The sequence below is a fragment of the Protopterus annectens genome, chromosome 12.part0 (genome assembly GCF_019279795.1).
Source record: "Protopterus annectens isolate FY-2018-M chromosome 12.part0, PAN1.0, whole genome shotgun sequence".
NCBI lineage: Eukaryota > Metazoa > Chordata > Ceratodontiformes > Protopteridae > Protopterus > Protopterus annectens.
In genome coordinates this window covers 1,360,983,377-1,361,004,940 of record NC_056746.1, presented here as the reverse complement: position 1 = coordinate 1,361,004,940, position 21,564 = coordinate 1,360,983,377, and the positions used below count along the sequence as shown (strand labels likewise).

General features: G+C 43.3%; 1 protein-coding gene across 1 annotated transcript in view; it reads right to left on the bottom strand.

The window, feature by feature from the left end:
- The window catches only part of LAMA5 (laminin subunit alpha 5), a 1,615,491-nt gene that overhangs the window by 1,240,129 nt on the left and 353,798 nt on the right, over positions 1-21,564 (bottom strand). The window contains exon 4 of the mRNA XM_044090412.1: positions 20,575-20,693. Coding sequence (XP_043946347.1) covers positions 20,575-20,693 — 119 coding nt within the window. The remainder of the gene's footprint in view (positions 1-20,574; positions 20,694-21,564) is intronic.

The window sequence follows — 21,564 nt, the reverse complement described above, 5'->3', positions numbered from 1 at the left end:
GGAAGGGAGAAAGGAAATTCACCCCGGGGATCAAGTCAGTCACCCTGCTAGAGAGGCATCCAGGGAAGTAAACAGTCTGGGAAGAAATAGCCAGGGAATTGTTATGGCTAGGCTTGGGCCGATAGGTTCATAGGTTGGTGCTAGGCTAAGAGATAGGTTTGCCAGAACCTCTTGTGCCAAACCTTCACTCTGGTTTATTTAAGATTAGGATAAATACACAGCTTCTGATCCCTTTTCACTGATTAACGGAAAAGTTTCTAAAGAGGGATGAGGTCAGGAAGTCAGGCCCAAGCCCTGGTATGGCTGCAGAGATTATTCAGAAATGGTGAAGGGAGATCTTTTTCATGAGAAAAGAAAGTTTACTTCTTACACTCCAATGTTGATAAAATAAAGTTGCAGTGCTTCCTTCTGCATCTGAGGAGTAAGGAGGAGAGGGTATGGGAGACAGGAGCATGAAGGACCAGAATTGGGTTTAAATCTGCACATAATTCTCTAAAAAAGGCCTCAGTAATTCTCAGCTAACCTTTGGAAAGTGTAGGGGGGTAAGTTGGAGCAGGAGTGTCAACAGAAATAGGTGAAAGAAAGGAAAGGGATTGGGGGAAACACGGTACACAGCAAGAGAAAAGAATCAGGTAAAGTAATGCTAGAGGCTGATGGGGACACTGGAAAAGAAGAAATGAAAAAATGGTGAATGAGGGGATGAAACAAGATGAGAGACATGTTCCTGTGATGAAGGTGCATTGGCAGGACACAAAGAACAAAGGAAGAAAAGTAATGAAGGTGTGTGTGTGTGTGTGTGTGTGTGTGTGTGTGTGTGTGTGTGTGTGTGTGTGTGTGTGTGTGTGCGTGCTAGTTAATGGGTAAGGACAAGATGGGTAAGAAAGGAAAGAAGAGTTTACAAATCTAGGGCACTTTTATTGGAGTATGACAAATAAGGGGAGTACAGTTGTGTTAGGAATCTATAATAAATGCAGCTGTAGGCTTCACCACTGCAGTCCTCACTTCCTGGGATATCCTCCTGCCTGCATGTAGTTCAGAGCTGGCCATTCTTCTACAGCTCCCCTCTCCTCCGGGGCCTACAGCCAACCCCCCAAAAACTGACATGAGCACATTAGTGGTTTAAAGGATGCATCAGACAACACCATCTTCAGACATTTTTTACTCAAGCAACAATGGGACAGAAAGACCCTGCACCATAGCCCACTGGACTAGATTTGGTCACCCCCACTAGACCAAGTCTATGCCAAGGAACTACAATCCCAGCCCTCAAAGATGAAAGACAACAAACTAGGGATGGAGGACTGGTAGGATCCAGGGGAAAGGTGAGATGAAGGCATAAAAATGTCACCCCAATCTCAGAGCTGAAGTGTACAATTCAGACAATGAAAGAATAGGGGTGTAGGAAGGGAGGGAGAGAGCTTAGACCACAACAGTGACACTAGTTGAGGATTTACATTTATGCTAAATTCCTAGTACAAATGTACTGTGTACATTGCAGTCTCCACTGCTGTAGTCCTGACTTCTTGCAAAGATTCCCAAATCAGTAAGATTCTGAGGAGGAGGACCTGTTATTTGGAGATAAGACCTTTTAGGAGAGCAGAGGCAAATCCTGTCCTTGCTCTAGATGCAGGCATCAAACTGTAATGTTTGGAAAAGGTGTGAATGGAGGATCATATAGTTGCCTTAAGAATGGCCTAGGCAGTGACAGCTGTAGCTCTAATGGAACGTTCTTGAATATGACATGGAACTTGTTTTCCATGACACTAGTAACAAAAGACAATGCAGTGTAGTGTGCTAACCACGTGGAAAGGGTCTGCTTATTGACAGGGTTTCCTTCCTTCCCTTTTGTAAAAGATACAAAAAGCTGATATGCTTTTCTCAAGTCTTTGGTTCTGGATAAAATTAATTATAGCTGCCTGTGCCAAGGAAATGCAGAGCTCTTTCAAATGAGAGTTGGGGTTTTGCAAAAAAAGACTGCAGACTGCATGGACTTGTTAAGAACAGGTTTGGAAACCACTTTAGGCATAAAGGAAGGATTCGTTTGCAGTGCCGCTCTGTGCTAGTAGAGCACCAGGAAAAGGTCTTCCTACATTAAGGCTTGAAGTTGTGAGTCTCATCTAGCTAAGGTAACTGCCAACAAGAAGAGCATCGTCAAAGAGAGTAACTGAACTGGAGATGAAGCTATTCACTCAAATTGGGTAGGGTCAATTTCTCCAATACATAGCTGAGATGCCATGGTGGAGTAATCTATGTTCTAGGAGGCGTGAAGTTAATGACTCCTCGAAGGAACAGGTAGAATCTGAAGAAGGTTGGGAAGGGGATTTGGTTGAGACACCCCCCAGCCTAGGATGAGACAAGCTGAGCTGCATCTGTTTAACTTTTAAAACTTGATGGCTCCTGTGGTTACAAACAGCCATGTTTGAGGCCTCAGGATGCAGGTGCAGTACTGCCTTGGCTCAACCATTCGCCTGACCATCTTCTTCAGATTGTCATGAACAAAGATTTCAGGGATCCTGCCTTCCCTTTCCAAAATCATGTTATGAGCCTCTGGTACCAAAGGGGTTTTGGCTATTGATGGTGCTTAGTTATGTTGGTAAAGGAGAATGTGCCAGAAACCAAAGGCATGGGTGCCTCTGAAGTATTCATTCTACAGGCCACAGCCAATAAAACAGACAGCAGTCAGAAGGCTGCAAAAACACCTTACCTAGTATGGTGTTGACTGACTTTAAGAAGCCCAAGTCATCAGTTGCTCAGTTTCCCAACATTTCTCTCTCTTGTTTGAATACATTTTCTTCAGAGGAAGGCTCCCAGAGGCCATTGATAATGAGATGATGGGCTGAAACCAGGTATGCATCCCTTTTTTAGAAGTAATCTCCTGGAGGTATTCCTGATGATATCAGACTGACCTTGGGGTGAATGATGCACAATGTGCGCAGGATTCCAAAGTCAAAACAGACACTATGGAAATCTTTATGTGAAATCGGTCTTCTACATATACATAAGCAGTTAATGACTTTCACAGTAAGTTCTTCAAAATGTCTGAATCAGACATTAGCTACACAGATCCATTCTTCAAAGATAACCACAAACCCTTGAGAATTGCAGAAGCAAATCCTGCCCTTGCTGTAGATGCACGAGAAAGGCCAACTGATGGACAACATGCTGCAAACATCTTGCATGGTAACCCTAACTGCATAGAAAGAAAGATTTGAAAATGGCAGTGTCTGACAACCCCCCTCACACCACTGACATATTCACATCCATTTGGGAGAGTTTCAGCTGAACTTGCAGGACCGGCCCTAGGCAAAAGGGCTCCACGGCGCCCTCTCCCCCACCACACCACCCATTGCCCCCATCCTGGTCTACCTACACCAAATAAATACTGGAAAAGCGCTCCTCCTAGAGCGGCGCCCTAGGCAGCCGCCTAGTTGGCCTATGCCTAAGGCCGGCTATGAGCTGAAGCACTTTGGAAGATTAAAGCTCAGGAAGAATGTCTGGCTGTGGATTACCTACAGGTAGCAACCAAATAAATCAAAAATGCTCACTAGTGCTTTCCTTGTATTGATAAATCACTCAGTTGATGTTAAGAAAACAACCAACCATCAAAGAGAGTATTAAAACAAAAAGAATAGTTTTAACTTGTTCAAGAAATGTATCTTTTAAACAAAACTATTAACAGTTAAGTGCCTTCATCCTTAATGGTAGGACTTCATCAGAAAGTACAGTTTTGTACCTACAATAAATGTAGATGTTCGAGTGCTAATACAGCTGCAGTAATCACAGATGGGTTTTATCCAAAGTCCGGTTCCGGGCGCAGTTGCCTTCTTCTGACATCAATTGAAGGCCAGAGTATATAAGACACGCCAGCGCCATGTTTCTCTTTCTTTTCTGCCCCCAGATGTCAGGTGCCCCAGAAGGAAGGCAATACATAAATAATGCTTATATGCGCCAATGTTAATTTTCTAGTATGTAATTAAGATCCCAGGCTGGTATTGGTTGCTTCCTTGGTGCAAAACCCTATCTTTTATGCTTTTGCTTTTTCTAGTAGATGGCCTTCCTCCCCCAAAACATCCTGCACCTCCTTGAGAGTAAAGTCTGTTGTGGTGTTGAATTTTCCCAGGGCGGATTGGGAGTGTTTTCAGCTGACTGGAAGAGTTTTGTAGCTGTGCTGAGTCCAGAAAGAGCAGAGGGTGGAATCGTAAACTGTCCATGTAACTTCCATTGTGTGATCTGTCATTTCTGCTAGATTTGTCTGCCAGCGTGTTTTCTTTCCAGTGTAAGGGTACTTTTTTTTGCTAGTATTTTGAAGTACTGAGATAGTTGCCCCTGTTTTTTTGGGAAAGGTAGGCCATCTGGGTGTTTGTGTCCAAGTGGCACCCAGGAAAGTTATTTTCAGGTGTAAATTTGTATCCAGTGAAGAGTGCAGCAGTATGCGTCATGCAGTAGGCAGACACTGATAATACTCAGGGTGCAGTAGATAAGCCAAAGAGAAAATGCAAGTGAATTGATTGATAAAGATTGGCTCTGTCATCTCTGCAGCTTATTCTTGATTGGCACATATAGACGATGCAGGTTGCCTCCTGAATGTACCCAGCTGAAACTCCTGCTCCAGCATGAAGAAGCTGGCTGCTGTAATCTTGAATTCTTGAATTTTGAGTAGAGTAGAAATTAGGATGGGATGGTCCAAAAAAATTCTCCTCCAGGGTTCCTTTCCTTGGTTGGGGTCGGTGGTGGGAAAGGAGGACCAGTTTTTGAAGGCCAATTTCTGCTAAAAGTGGTGGTGGTGGGACCTGAAAAAGCTTTGACAGTTTGCATTTTGGCTTTTTTTCTTCATTTTCCGTAGTATGTAAGCCAAGCATGGGAATGACTGATCCCCTAGCAGCCGCTCTACTGGAAGCCTCTAGGGCATCATAACCACAGGGGTATAGCCAGAGGTCTGTGTGAGGTAACAAAAGAAATTCCGCAGAGGCTTTTCTGGTTGTAGGAAGGGGCCGAGGTCCCAGTCCCAGCGGTGGAGTACAGAGACCTGCCGCCGTGTAGTGTCGCCGGGTCAGGGACTGCAAAAAGTGCTGAGAAGAGAACCGACACTAGTAGCCTGTTTAGCGGTCGGTCGGGGGACGCGGCGGGCTCGCGTGTCAGTCCTTTTTTCTTTTTTTTTTGAAAACGGTAGTCGGAGTGTCCGGCGACATTTTATAATCAAAAGTTTTAAGTAGTGCTGGGGCTTAACACCGCACGATGCTTAATAGTGCTTATATTGAAGGTAGCGAAAAGCTTACAGCCCGAGACGCCGTGGTCTGGGAAAAGTTTTTCAACGGGTACTTAGCTTTAATGAGACTTGAAAAAATTATTAACCAGGCTGGCCGACCGACGGCACTTGGCTGACTGCTTTTGCCGGGGGCACAGCGGCAAAAAGACTGAAGAACATGCGTCGGCTGTGTCTTATATTAGTTATCTATTACACAATACAGTTGTTATATAACATTGTTCAGTTGTCACATGACTGCAAGGAACCAATCAAAATTCAGCTGTCTTGAAAAACTGACAGGAGCATTGGATGTAATGTTATCTCAATAGTCATTCAGTTGCTTAACAAAGAAATAAGTACCCTCCACTCACATAAGTAGTAAATGAAATGTGAAATAAATAAGTAAAAAAAAGTGTATGTTAGTCATACCAATAATGATTTCTCACACTGAAGTCTTATAACAATCTTAAAAAAATTATATAACCAGATAAACGAGGAGGTATGGTTTTCATGGACTCAACTGACTCCATTTCTAATATGCTTTTAGACCATGCCAGACATGAAACAGTATCAAAGAACAGCATTTGATAGCATACAGAAATACTGACCTGTTTTAGATGACTGTCACAAGGAACAATTCCACCCCAGAAACATGTTTCTTAGTATAAAGAACCCCATTATCTCGTCCATCTTTGGGACCCCAAAAATGCATAAAGACATACTAGCTCCCCTTTAAGATTAATAGTGGCAGCACAGGGGCCCAAAACTAACCCATTGGCCATCTTTCTGGACAGGGCATTGAAGAGATACTTTCACTTATAAACCATATTTTAAGAGACACTTGTGATTTTTTTACACAAGATTAAACAAGGATTTTACAGTGACAGTGTTACTTTTGTAACAATAGATGTAATGGATTTATTCAGCTGCATACCACATACTCAGGGACTCAAATACTATGATTCAGCTCTTTTAAGCCTTACAAGTCTAGAAAACAGGCTTATAAACCTCCTTATAGATTTAATGGAAATTATTTTACATAATAATTTTATTTTTTTCAAAGGAGAATATTTTAAACAATTTAAGGGAGTGGCTATGGGTGCAGCATGTGCCCCAGTATATGCTAACCTGGTGAGGTACAGCTGGGAACTTGAATATATTTTAAACTGAAATTTCAATTTATACTGGAAATTTTATTGTAGGTTCCTGGATGACATTTTTATTTTCTGGAATGGCCCCGAACAAAATAGTCGAGATTATTGTATATTTGAATGAAATTAAGGATTTTTTTTAAATTTACCTACCAAACTGGTTAGAACAGTGTAAACTATTTAGATTTGACCATTTACAAAGGTAGCAGTCTGAATAGATTTGAAGCTATGATTTACAGAAAACTCACATTTTCTAATACCTATTTGTAGTTTGTAGTAGTATTAAAAAGAACCTACTTAAGGGGCAGTTAGTCAGAGCCGCCAAGATGTGCTCTAACACCAAGCTTTTTAAGGAAGAATATGAGAGGATTCACAGCATGTTTTTAGAGAGGGCTTTCCCAGAGAGATTATTATCCATCACTGGGTAACAAATACTGATGGGCTGGGGTTCAAATATAAACCTATCATCCATTCTGGACCTTTAGTGACAACTGAACCCACTCCATCAAAAACTAACACTACAAACAAATTTTCACAAGCTCTGATACTCCAATATAATGAAGAAAGCAAGCACATTAAAGACATTATTAAGTACCACTGGAGTGCATTTAAGATAGATGATGATATTTACTACAAACTGGGACAGAAACCCAACTTCATACATAAAACTGGTATGAACATTAGGAAACTTTAAGAACACAATCAATATTGTAGACATAATACTGATATTTGAAACAAAAATGTGGGAGCTGTAATCAAGGCAACTACATTATGGACACCTCCAATATAATTTTGGATTGCTATACAAACATTAAGATCAATTTAGCTGAAGGGAACTGTCATACTAAGGGGGTGATTTGCTTAGCAAAGTGTAGCAATTGTCCTGATTTTTATGTTGGAAAGACTGAACGGGCCCTAAGGAAAAGGATGTACGAACACAACTACAACATAAAAAACAAAAATACTAACAATGCATAAACATTCTGTGGCATGCCAAAGGTTTAAGAAATTTGTATGCAGCATCCTACAAATCACTCCTATTAATGAAAGGGGAGAAAAATGAGAAAACATTTTAGAATATAAAGAGTTAAAATGGAAAGTTAAACATTGCCAACTTCCCAGGACTCAACAAACATATTTCCATTACACCTGCATTGAAGATGAAGAGTGCGACACTGCCGCATTTTTATATGTTTTTTTACAAGTTTTTTTATATTCTTTTATAAGTTATTTATCAGCTTTTCACAAGCTTTCTTAAAGTTGTTTCTTAAGTTTTATATAAGATTGTTATAAGACTTCAGTGTTTTGAAATCATTATTGGTATGACTAACATACACTTTTTTTACATATTTATTTCATTTACTACTTAAGTGAGTGGAGGGTACTTATTTCTTTGTTAGGCAACTGAATGACTATTGAGATCACATTACATCCAATGCTCCTGTCAGTTTTCCAAGACAACTGAATTTTGATTGGTTCCTTGCAGTCATGTGACAACTGAACAATGTTATATAACAATTGTATTATGCAATGGATAACTAGTTCTGATGAAGTACTAACATTAAGGATGACAGTACTTAACATTTAACTGTTTTGTTTGAAAGATATGTTTCTTGAGCAAATTAAAACTATTCTTTTTGTTTTAATATGCTCCTTGATGGTCATTTGTTTCTCAACATCAAATGTATGATTTACCATGACTGGGAGAACACTATGTGAGCATTTTTGATTTATTTGGTTGTTAGTTGATTTTTGCTGCATGGACACATGCTACTTCTTGTGGTTGCCTACAGGTAGGACATCTCAAGAAGTGAGGCGGCTTCTATACAAAAGCTTCAGCTTGGCTGTTGCAGTGTGTGTGGGACGTCACACAAAGGGCCAAAAAACAGGGGCCTTAAATGTGATGCCTGCACGCGCCAGTACTTGAAGGCCAGCAGGCGGAGAATAAGGCCCAGCAGGAGAAATGCCAGTTGTTTCCAGGTGTGTGACTTGGGAGTCCTACTGTAATGTAGACAGTAGAGACAAGGAATAGGACCTGGGGGGACTGGTGGGTGGGAAGGAATACTGCAACTTGGAAGAGAAGGACATCTATGGTTATGGTAAGATTTTACACAACTATACTATGTCCTTCTATTTCTATAATGCAGTATTCTTAGGTGTGGGAGCATACCACAGCTTATGCGGATGAGAGGGTGGTGGTAGACAATGAGGGTACTACAAGACCCTGCAGGATTGCCATGGCGAATCCTGTCCTAGCTCTGGAAACTTGGTCCAGTTTGTAATGCTTGGTGAAGGTGTGGATAGTGGCCCAAGTAGCTGCTTCTAAAATGGATGCTGCATCTAGGCCTTTCATGAAGGCCCTTGAGGTGGCCACAGCTCTAGTGGAATGGGCCTCGATTCTCCCTGGGGGTCCCTTTCCATGATGGGAGTAGCAGAAGCAAATAGCTTTCCTGATCCAGCATGGGATGGTTTGCTTGGAGACTGCCTTGCCCAGGGCTCTGGGGTGGAAGAATACAAAGAGATTGTTAGTCTTCCTGATGGTCTTGGTCTTGTCCAGGTAAAACCTAAGTTGTCTGTGCACGTCCATAGAGTGGAGTATCTTCTCCCCTTTGTTAGAGGGTGAGGGGAAGAAGGTGGGTGGATGAATAGACTGGTTAAGAGAGAGGTCATTGACCACTTTTGGGAAAAAGGAGAGGTTGGTTCACAGAACACCCTGTCTTTGTGGAAGACGGTGTAGGGGGGACAGGCCATTAAGGCCTGCAGTTATGACACTCTTCTGGATGATGTAATAGCAACCGGCAGGACAGTCTTCCATGTGCACATCTGTAAGGAAGAAGGTCCAGCCGGTTCAAAGGGATGTTGGGTTAATTTCTCTAAGATGTAGTTAAGTCCCAAGGTGGGGGGAATAGGTTCGCTAGGTGGTCTCATGTGCAAGACCCCTTTAAGGAAGAGCTTTACGTTGAGCCTGGCAAGCAAGGGGGGTTCCAGGGGCAGGCAGGCTGATATGGCAGAGAGGTGTACTTTTACAGAAGAATAACAAAAGCCCACTCTATCAATTGACACAGGTAGTTTAGAACCAGGGGAACCTCCGCAGAGCTAGGGTCCTTTCCCTTGTTCAGACACCATTTTGCAAATCTTTCCCACTTAACCAGGTAAGATTTTCTGGTGGCAGGTTTCCTTGCCTCCCTTAGGACTGAAAGCATGTCCTCTGAGTAGTGGTGTCTGAAAGGGATCAAAAGTTTATCACCCACAGAGTCAGAAACAACATCTGTAAGTGTGGGTGTAGGAGAGTTCCTTTGTCTTGTGTCAGTAGGTCCACCCTGTAGGATAACATAAAGTGAATACCCTTGGCTAGTTTGTGAAGTAGGGGGAAGCAGTGCTGCCTTGGCCGGTAGGGAGTCACTAACAAGATTTTTTGGTTTGTCCTTCTGAATTTTCAGGAGGACTTTCTGAATCAGTGGGAATGGGGGGAAGGCATAAAGGAACTTCCTCTCCAAAAAGAAGCTGAAAGCGTCCACTCTCCATTCTAGAGGGGAGTGGGTTTTTGAGCAGAAGTTCTGCAGTTGCCTGTTCTGGAGGGAGGCAAACAGGTCTATTTGTGGAGCACCCTACCAGTGGACTATGTCTAAGAAGACCTCCCTGTTCAGCATCCATTCATGTTGAGGCGAGGAGGAGGTCCTGCTCAAGAGATCTGCTTGGTGGTTGTCCTGTGAGGGGATGTAGGTTGCTTGCAGGACTAAGTTGAGATGAGGCTAAGTCCCATATCAGCAGGGATAGTCTGCACAGCTGATAGGCCTTTGTTCCTCCCAGCTTGTTGAGGTACCACATCACCGTAGTGTTGTCAGTGACAATCTGGAGTACCCCTGGAACCAGAAGGGGGGTGAAGGTCTTTAGAGCTAAGAAGACTGCTGACATTTCCCTGATATTGATGTGTTTGGCCTGAAGAGAGGGATGCCACTTCTCTTGAATCCTGTAAGAGGGCAGAGTTGCTCCCCAACCTGAATCTGAGGCATCTGTATGCATTACTTGGACTGGGGTGGGGGGTTGTAGTGGGAACCCTGGGTTCAGTTGCAGATCCACCAGCTGATTTCTGTTTTCAGACAGGGAAGGAGGGGGATGGCCTGCTCTTGGGGATGTAGGTGTTGGGACCAGGAGTTCTTCAGGAACCACTGCAGCTTGCGCATGTGCATTCTTGCCAGTGGTAGCATGGGGATGATCACTGCCATTAAACCCAGGAGACAAAGAAATTGCCTTGCTGTCACCTTTTGGGATAGCAGAGCTTTCTGGAAGTGGGAAGTCAAAGAAAAAACCTTGTCCTGTGGGAGAAAGGCCTTCATTGTGTCTGTTCTGATTCTGCAGCCTAGGAAAATTTTGTCCTGGCTTGGGGTCAGAGAGGATTTGGGGAGATTGATGGTGAATTCTAGGATCAGAAGGGACATGGTGAAATGTAGATGCTTCAACAGAGCACCCTTGGACTCTTCCAGGATCAGGATGTTGTCCAGATAAGAGTAAATCTGTATACTCTCAGTTCTGCAGAAGGCAATGGCTGGGGCTAGACACTTTGTAAAGACTCGCGGGGCCACGGATAAACCAGCATTTGCATTTTGAAAGAGAGTACCTGAAGATGGAGGTTTAGAAAGGACAGGTCTAAGATGGGTCTCCAGGGGGCCGTCTTTTTTGGGGACAGGAAGAGACAGGAGTAAAAACCCTTTCCTTCCTGTCCTGGAGGGACAGGTTCTATGGTGCCTACCTTTAAAAGGTCTGCCAGAACATGTGGTATGAGATGGACCTGGTTTTTGGGAAGGAAAGGAATGCCTCTTCTGGGTGGCTTCTCTTTCCTGGTTAGGAAGTACCCTTTTTGGATAATGTTTAAGACCCATTAGTTTGAAGTGATGGATTGCCAAAGGGGAAGACAGTGGGAAAGGCGGCTTGAGAGGGGAAGGTGTTCAAGGCAGTCACGCATTACTGGGGCCTCCTCTGTCCTGAAAGGACTGTCTGGGTTGATATGGTGGAGCAGAGGATCTGGTGTTGGTAGGTCTTCTAGCCCTTCTCCTGGACCTGGAAGAGGAGGTGGAGGGCTGAGGAGTATGTCTCACAAAGGTGGCCTTAGCCGGGTAGTTCCTATAATACTTTATGATGGGTGACACCAGCAGGTACTTGATGTCCTGGAGTTCTTTGCTTTTTTCTTGTAGATTTTTACAAAGATCAGCAGATTGTTTGCAGAAAAGCAGATTGTGGTCCAGAGGGGCATCCAGGATCTTAGACTTGAAATCCTCAGGGAGGTTCTGCAGTCTTACCCATGAGTACCTCCTGAGGGCTGAAGCAGATGCTGCAGACCAGGTGCTTCTGCAGCATCGTAGCTGCATCTGATGGAATGCCTGGCTACCTGCTGGGCTAAGGAAAGTTTGGATGAAATGTCCGTCTCGATGGGACTGTCAGGCAAGGATGCTAGCATGGAGGAGGGTTGAGAGACCAAGCCTAATGCATACTTTGTCATTTGCGTCTGATAATTTATGGCTCTGAAAGCCAAAGTTGAAGAAGTGTATACCTTCTTCCCCATCCTATCCATGTACTTGCTGTCTTTGTCAGGGGGTATAAGGGAGGCAGAGGGCAGCAGTCTAGATTGCTTATCTGCAGTGGTGGCAATAACAGTTGGGTCCACCAAGGGTGATTTAACCAGGAATTTTTGGTCCTCTGGTACTTTACAGAAGTGGTTAGGATGCTTAGGGGCCAGAGGCTGGGAGTCAGGGCCTTAGACACAGCGTTGAAAGCATCCAAGTAAGCAGGCAGAACAGGAGGAACTGCTGAAGGGGAAGGGGATTCCACTTGCAGCAGCTCAAAGTACCTTTTTTGGGTGTCAGTCATTTGTGATGTATCCCATTTAAAGTAATCCTTCACCTTGGTGATGGTCTCACCAAAAGTAATGTCCTCGGGGAATCCCCTTCCACAGATTCCTCATCAGGAGAGTAATATTCCTGGGGGGAGGCAATCTGGGAAACATAAGAAATGGACTCTTCTGAGGATGAGAAGGAAAAATCATGCTCTTCTTCCCTGACTTGAGGGGTCATGGAAGGGAGGGAAGAAGCAGAGGCAGGCCTAGGGCTCAGAAGAGGCAGGGTGGAGGTGGCTGAGACTGAAGGCCTGAGGGCCATAAAGGCCCACATGAGAGAAGAAGTGAAGGCCTGCCAATCCGGTGTGACTTCTGCAGAGGTGGAGGTATATTTAGTTTTCTGCTTCTTTTTGGCCAGGGAGGAAGTAGAGAGAGGCCTGGCATTGGGTTTGGACAGTAACACATCCAGAGTCTGGATCCCTGCCGGAGGTACCACGGAAAAGTACAGTTGTGTACACTTACCATAAATGTAGATGTTCGAGTGTATTCACTTCATTACATTTAGGGTAATCTGCTGGTAGGTTGCCTTCAGTCGGCCTGAATATCAAAGTCTTGGGTCGTGCGTCGGCTGCTGTCTCCTCTTCCATGACGTCAGGTCATCAGGGGTATAAAACATGCAGCCAACGCCATTTTATTCAGTTTATCGTGCCCCAGATGTCAGGTGCCCCCCAAATGGGGAACAAAAAAAAATAATATATATATATATATATAAATAAATAAACAACAATATATATGTAAATGCACTTTTAGCAACATAAACTTTACCTTCATCTAAAAGCAAATACACCACAAAGGCTTTAGAATATAGTAAAGGAAAGAGAAGTTCTAGAGAAATAAAGGGGGATGGCGGGTGGGTAATCCGGACTGCAACAGTGAATACACTTGAACATCTACATTTATGGTAAATGTACACAACTGTATTATGTTCTTCGTGTTTCAGTGTTGCAGTGATTACATTTGGGTAGAATCCCAAAGCTATGGATGGGACAATGGAACTAGATAGCATTAGGAGCGGCTATAAGGCCCTGCAGAACTGCAGTGGCAAAGCCTGCCCTGGACTTAAGAGAAGAGAGGGGAAAAAGATAGGACCTTGTCAAGCATCTCAGTCAAATATTGTAAAATCTGAGGAATATTTGGTTTTGCTGTGTCCATTCCTTGAGCTTGGTTCCAAGCACAGAATCTCTTTCATTTATCAGCATAAGATTTTCTAGTACTAGGCCTTCTGGCTTCCAAAATGACATCCATCACAGATTTACTGAGGGGTGCTGTTTGAATAATTACATTATCAGCCATGCTGCCAGGTTCAGAGTTTGGAGATGAGTGTGCAGAATTTGATTGCTCTGCTGAGACAGTAGATGAAGTATTTGAGGCAAGTACCAAGGAGGGAGTTGAGACATATTCCTTAGAATTCGGTAGCAGTGCTGTCGAGGCCAGTCTGGGCCAATTAGGATCATTTTTGGTTTTCCTGTCTGACCTTTAGTAAGACCTTGGGAGAAGAGGCAGAGGAGGAAAGGAGTAGACTGATAGGTTTTCCCAACTGAAGGATAGGGCATCCACTTTCCATGCTTGTCTGTGATAAGTCCTTGTGTAGAATTTGTCCAGATGATAATTTTGGGGAGAGGCAAATAGATCCATGTCTGGGCTCCCCCATTTCTGTGTTATCATGCTGAAGACTTGTGGATCCAGTTTCCAATTGTGAGGGTCCATAAGATTTATGCTTAGGTCGTCTGCCAGAGTATTTTGCTTTCTTGGCAGGAATTGAGCTTGAAGATGCTTTGTAAGTCAAGGCTGTGTCTCACAATACCATGGCTAGTCTGCAAAGGGGGTAGGAATGTGTACCCCCCTGCTCAATTATGTACCACATAACTGTGGTGTTGTCCGTCTTTATCAGTAGTTGTCCTGGATGAAGTAAGTCCTTGAAGGCTGTCAGGGAATTCTGAACAGCTAGCATCTCTTTCTGGTTGATATGCAGAAACATTTGTTTTGGGCTCCATATGCCCTGAATGCATCTCCCCGCCAGGTGGGCCCCCCAAGAATAGTCTGATGCATCTGTAGTTAGGGTTTGGGTGGCAGGGGGTAGAGTGAAGGACCGTCCCTTGTTCTGGTGACATGTCTCTGCCCACCAAAGAAACTCCTGTTGTAGGCAGGGGGTGAGAGAAATCACTGTTTCCAGACTGTGACAATGTTGACTCCATAAACTTTTTAGATACCACTGAAGTTTCCTCATATGCAGTCTTGCATATGGAATTAGTAGAATGCAGGATGCCATGAACCCCAAAGCCTGCAGAATTTGTCTTGCAGATAACTGGGTTTTTGCTGCCATTGGTTTGAAGTATATAGTCAGTTGCCTTTGTTGGTCTGGCATAAGGCAAGTCATCTGGGCAGTTGTATTCAAGCTTGCACCCAGGAATGTAATTTATTTGAGAGGGTACCACTTGTGATTTCTTTTCGTTTATTGTGTACCCTAGGCATGTTAGAAGCCTTTTTACAAATGCCAGATGTTGAAGAAGAATGTCCTTGTTTTCTGCTTGAATGAGACAGTCATCCAAGTAAGGATAGATTTGTATGCTTTTTTGTCTGCAAAATGCAATTACTGGTACCAGGCACTTTGTAAAGACCCTGGGCGCAGCAGATAAGCCAAAGGGCAGTGCAGAGAATTGGTATTGCATAAAACCTACCTTGAAGTGGAGGTATCTTCTGCACGATTCCCTTATTGGGATATGCAGGTATGCCTCTTTTAAGTCTAGAGTCACTAACCAAGCGTTCTTGCCCAGCATGGGCAGTAGCTGTTGTAAAGTCAGCATTTTGAATTTGGGATGCCCAAGAACGTGTTCAAAATTGATAGGTCCAGTACTGGACGCCAGGCATTGTCTTTTCTGGGTACCAGGAACAGTCTTGAATAAAACCCTTGTCCTTTTTCCTGTTCTGGTTGAATAGCCCCCATATCCATGAGGGACGTTACTTGTATCTGAGCCTCTGCCCATTGATTTTGTGGCAGATCCGGCCAACCGTTTGGAATTGGCAAAGTATGGAAATGAAATCTGTACCCCTGGGATACTATGTTTAATACCCACTTGTCCTGGGTAATTAACTGCCAATTTTGAGCATGAAGTGCTAATTTTCCCCCCAAGGGGCTGCCAAAAGATAAGTGCTTGGTGATGGTAGAGGGAAGTCATTGAGACTGCTTACTGTAGGGTTGTGCTTTGTTTCCTCCAGATTTGGAGGTAGAAGCATCCCATTGCTTTGACCTGTAAGAACCCTGTGATTGGTATCTAGAGAATTTTGAGCATCTGGATTTGCCTTGTGAGACTCTGTTGGACACAGGAAAGGACCAATTTTTAGTAGGCCAGTGCCTACTGAATCTGGGTGGCTGCACTTGTAAGAAATCTTTTACAGTTTGCATAGATTTTGCTTTGTCTTCCAATTTCTTTAAAACCTCTTCTGCTTTATTACCAAACAAAGTGTCATGCTGTAAAGGTGCATCCAACAATTTAGCCTTAACAAGAGGCAGATTTTACTCCTTGAGCCAGGCATGCTTTCTAATCACAGATCCAGTAACTGTGGCCCTGCAAGAGGCCTCCAAGGAATCAAAACCACATTGCAAAGTATGCTTTCCAACCTGTTCTGCTACATGCAATAATTCCTGTAATTCTTTATTTTCCACACAATCAGAAATCAACATAATTTTCTGTTTCAATAAGCCCATAACATGCTGTTGATATTTAAGCATATGAAACTGGCAGTTTAAGGCCCTAACTGCCAAGGTTGCAGACGTGTAAACCTTCTTTCCCCATCCATCCATCGTCCTGGAATCTCTATCAGAGGGGGTAGGATTTTTGGCTGTAGAGGCCTTTACACCTTTGGGACCCTGTGAGATAGTTTCAGGATCAGCGTCAGGAAGCCTGTAATATCTGTCTGGCTTACTAGGAGCCGGAGGTACGGAATCAGGAGCCATGCTTGATTCCGAAAACACATCAACAATGTCTCATACAGGAGGTATAGCCAAAGGCCTATGCTGAGGAAGAAGAAGAAAATCCCTAAGCCTCTTTTTTGATTCAGAGAAATCCTGACTCTCCCAATGAAAATGTTCCCTTAAAATATGCAAGGTTTCTCCAAAAGAATAATCCCTCAGGAGGAGATGCAGATGGAATGTATTCTTTTGCATCTGAATCCTCATAGGGTGGTATAGAAAATTCCTAATCAGAAGAGGAATCGGAAGAAATAGAAACCTGATCTGAAGATTCATAACCAGTGCCTTGCCTAGGCCTCTTAGCAGGGGTGAGTTGGGAACCCTTGATCAAGGTAATTAAGTCCTCAGCCATTTTGATCATCTGTTTTTTAGGCATAGGGGCCTCAGCACATGGCTCATGCCTCAGTTTTTTTGTTTTTGTCTTTGAAGCTGGCGTCAGTTTTATATAGAAATGTTGAGGCCTGAAAACACCCTCAGAAGCCGGTGCCTGCTCAGCGGCTCCGGACCCATCCGAGGGAGAGACATCCGCGGGTACAATATTCTGAGAATCTCGTGGCATACTGGCCTACGCATGGGTCTCGGTAGAGGACTGCGACTCAAAAGTAGCGGGTATCAGGGGCTGTGAAAGTGCCTCACTGAGTAGCGGCGAACCGGCGACTGGCTAAGGAGAAGCTTTGTCGTCGGTTTTGGACCTCGATGGTTTGTCTCTGTCTTTTTCTTTGTGTTTTTTGTGAACTCCGGTAGTCAGATTACTATCCGACGACATTTCAGGGTAATTAAATCTGGATCCAAAATATTTTGAAGCAAAAATATACTGACACTTAATAGTGCGTTGGTTAAATCTAGCACAAAAGCGACAGCAAAGCACATTATGATCTGGGCCTAGGCAAGGAATACAGTACAAATGAAAATCCTTATGAGGTATTTGCTTCCCACAAGTAATGCAATTAACTTTTACTGACATCGGTAAGGAGCAAGTAAAAGTTTCCCCAACAGGGTACTTAGCTTTAATTGAAGACTTCAGTTCTGAAACTCGAATGCGAAAATTTCAGGAGTCGGCCGACTGGCACTTGCAAACTGCCTTCTGCTTCGGGCACCGCGCGGCAAGAAAGACTGAATAAAATGGCGTCGGCTGCATGTTTTATACCCCTGATGACCTGATGTCATGGAAGAGGAGACAGCAACTGATGCAGGACCCAAGACTTTGATATTCAGGCCAACTGAGGGCAACCTGCCAGCAGATTACCCTAAATGTAATGACTGCAACAGTGAAACACGAACATCTGGTTCACCCTCGACATCAATGGCTGTTGATGTCTGGATAAGCTCAGAGGACGTGCTGGTCATCAGCTGCGAAATGGTTTCTTTGAGGGACATCGCTGCAGTCAATGTATCGTCCGACTGCACCTCAACCCCTAGAATGGCAGTTGGCGGTATATCGGGAAGCGGAGTGGCAGGCAAAGAAGGCCTAGGAACCTTGGCCTTCTTGCGCGAAGGTTCAGGTGCGGCCTCCTATGCAGGATCCATCCTAAGGTCTAACTGCTTAAGGCACTGGTTCTCCAGGTAGAGGTTTAACACGGCTAGATGGCTGTACAAAGTCTTGGGCACAAACGATTGACAAATAGCCCAGGAGGAGTAATCATGTTCCAGGCCTAGGCAAAAAACACACCTGTCATGGGCATCTTTATGGGGTATCTGGCACCCGCAATGGCACTTTCCCTTTTTCCCTGACATCAGCTAAAGGCTACAACAACCAAGCGTTAGCAAGAACAATCATCAAAAATAAGAAAATTAGAAACCCAACGGGTTACTTATCTTTAAGATGCGACGTCTGTGGAGAGGCGATCATACGATACGAATGTCGTCTGCGGCTGAAAAGTTCTGGGGATTATGCGTGCAAAAGTCACATTTAAGGCCCCTGGTTTATGGTCCTATGTGTGACATCCCACACACACTGCAACAGCCAAGCTGAAGCTTTTGTATAGAAGTCGACGTACGAGTCACCTGAGGGCATGAAATCCCACACCTAGAATACTGCGACATAGGAATAGAAGGACATCATCAGGTAACACTGCAGAAATAAAGAGAATAGCACTAAACTATATATTGCAGGGGAAGGTAGGAGTACACTAAATAAATGAGGGGATAGGGAGAAAGTGGGAAATCCAGTTCCAGGACTGCAGTAGTTAGAAGAGGTGGAATGGAAATGGAGGTGTAGCATGGACCATCATAGCCAGAGGTATCCTGCTGAGTGACTAACACAGACTGAAATGCAGCTTGAAAGGAATTCCTGTAAAAAACTGGTTCACATCATTAGAAGGAGTAAAAGAAACAATAAAGAGGAAACATACATATCTGTGTGCTGTGTGTTGGGGGACTACTATCTAGACACCCAATGCTCTAGCTAGTGCTCAGTAAACAACTCTTCAAGAAATGACAAAATGCATATTTACTGCATTTCTTTCCTTCGGTCATATCATACATAAGACTAAACCAGTACTCATATAACCTTAACAACACAAAATAAAAAGGCCCAGTGGCAATGCAGCCACCTTAGTCTCGACTGGAAAAATATCGCTGAAATGACTCAGTGATCATTCATGAAAAAGACCAACCTGTCCGGGGCCCTGGTTGTGAGACTTACTATCACTATTTTTTTTATCTAGAGCTGCCCTGAACCAAATTACTTTCACAGTGCACTTCAGTGGGAGGGACATGCTATATGTTGGTGGGAATATCGAAGTCACATACGAGTGACACTGCATACTGCAGTCTCTAGGAGGGAGTGACATGCTATATGTTGGTGGGAATATCGAAGTCACATACGAGTGACACAGGAGGGAGTGACATGCTGACACTGCTGCACTGCAGTCTCTAGGAGGGAGTGACATGCTATATGTTGGTGGGAATATCGAAGTCACATACGAGTGACACTGCAGTCTCTCGGAATGGAAAGTAGAAGGGAAATAATGGTCACGGACTTCTCGCTAAAGCAATTCAGATAAACGTACTGTTATTGTACCATCTATTCTACTATTGATTCTACTATCTTACATTTAGCGAATAATCTATGAAAGCTTTTTCAATGGCCAAAGCCTGACCGACTGACACTGCTGAGATTGACACATTGTAAACTGACATTGGCTGCCTGTTTATGACAAAGCCAACATCTGCAATCTGTTTTGTGTCAGTAATTGGTTGACAGGGCATGAAGCATGGGGGACTTTGCTTACTTTTTTGTGCTTTAAGTATAGAATAAAATACGTTTTAGTAACTATTTTGTTCTGCTACATTTTCAGGAAAGTCACTGTAGCCTGGAACTGTCACTTTCCTATAACCTGTAATGACTTTATAATTTAATATCCAAGATGTGCCAACCCTTTGTATTGTTGACATATTGGATGTAAAAACTAAGGCATTATATACTCACAGTTATGCATTTCTCTTTAAAAAGTGTAATTTCTTTTAATATTACTCTTGGACAAATAAAAAAAACATTATTTCAATCCTTTATTTACTTACTGATGCCTGCTTTATCCAGAACTGTGTCAAAGGTGGGTCTGAGCTTATCCTGGTAGAAATTAGGCATAAGGAAGGAAAAAGTAATGCTAAACATCAGTGTGTTACGCAAACATGCATTCACACACACACACATACGTGCACACAAACTCGTGCACACACATGCATGCACACATATGTAACTGTGGATGAGGCAGTTTGGAGGGTTGTCAATTTCACCTATGGAATGGCTATGGAAACAGAAGTAAAGTAGAACACCTGGCAAAAACCAAGAAAGACACAGAAAGGCCATGCAGTCTGTACTCAGAGGTCAGCTGGAAAACAAACTGGAGAAGTAAATGCTCTGAGGCAGCAACGTTAACTATGGTGCCATTCAAAGCTTTGCATACGCATCAAGTCACAAAGTTAATTTTGTTCTCTTTAGGTCAGTAGTCCTTGGACAACTTATAGGCATCTCCATTATGGGTGGTTTCCTTTTTTCAAACACAAGCAATGTTATTTACCTAATACATCAGCATGATTTTACCCATCATAGGCTAATGCAGTGTATTCCACCACTCAGTAACTAGGAGATTCACCATGTCTAGACATTACCTCTGCTCGTCCACATAGCTCAATGTAAGACACTCCTCAACAATTCGTGTAACGTTGTCTGTATCTAAATCTACAAATTAAGCTAAACATTTCTCACATACGCATTTGGACTAAATTTTCAAACAGAAAAGTCAACTAAAATATTTTCTACACCACTCAGTTTAAAATTTAATATCAACGGAGAACTGTCTTTTCAGTTATTTACCTCTCCATTCTCCAGGGGCACAATCCGGGAGTATTCTGTTGTACAGATCACACTGTCATCTCGTGAGATGCGGTCAATGGTCATAGGGCCAAATCTCTCAATGCAATCTCTCTTGGAAGCTGAAAAAGTGAAAAAAAAAAGAAGTCTCAAATGCATTACTTAAGAAATTAAAAATGTGTACTGCAGTCTTAAAGGGAATGTATACCCAAACTTTATTGTCTATATGATAGCAGCAATCTGTATTGATACATACTGTCCTGTTCTAAAGGTAGGTACCAAGGAAATGAAAGGCATCCACACATGGCCTTGCCATACAAAAACATCCTGTGATGTTTATGTCATTGTTGGCAAAAAAGCCAGCCAGCACACTGAGATCCAAATACTTACTTTGTCAGCACTCTGTTGTATTCATATGGCAGGCTACCATAGTGCGTTTTAGCGGTCAGTACTGAAAAAATGGCACAGGTCAACTGAGAGGGAAAAAAAACAATGGAAATGTCATGAAGAGGTGAAAGTCAGACTGGAAGATACCAAGGGCCAAAGCTGTGACACTCTGAAACAAGGAAACGATAAAAAGAAAAAGAAAAAAATGTAAAACAATTGTAAATACATCCAGTCCCAGGCACACACCAGTAACGGCATTAATCACTTGCCGCTGCTCATGTTGTTGGTGCAGTTTATAGCAGAATCCGTGTAGCAAAATGTGGTCATCCTGCAGTAATGTCCACTCTACGACTCAAGCACACATTAATTATTCGACAGCCTGAAGCTACCTCAACAGCAGAACCCATGTAGTGAAATGTGGACGTCCTGCAGTAATGTCCACTTTACAACTCAAGCACACATTAATTATTCGAAGGGAGCATCCAGCAATTTAGCTTTAACATGATCTGGCAACGACTGCTCCTTAAGCCAAGCATGCCTTCCAACTACAGACCCAGTGACAGCAGCCCTGCAAGATGCCTGTAATGAAGCAAAACCACATTGCAA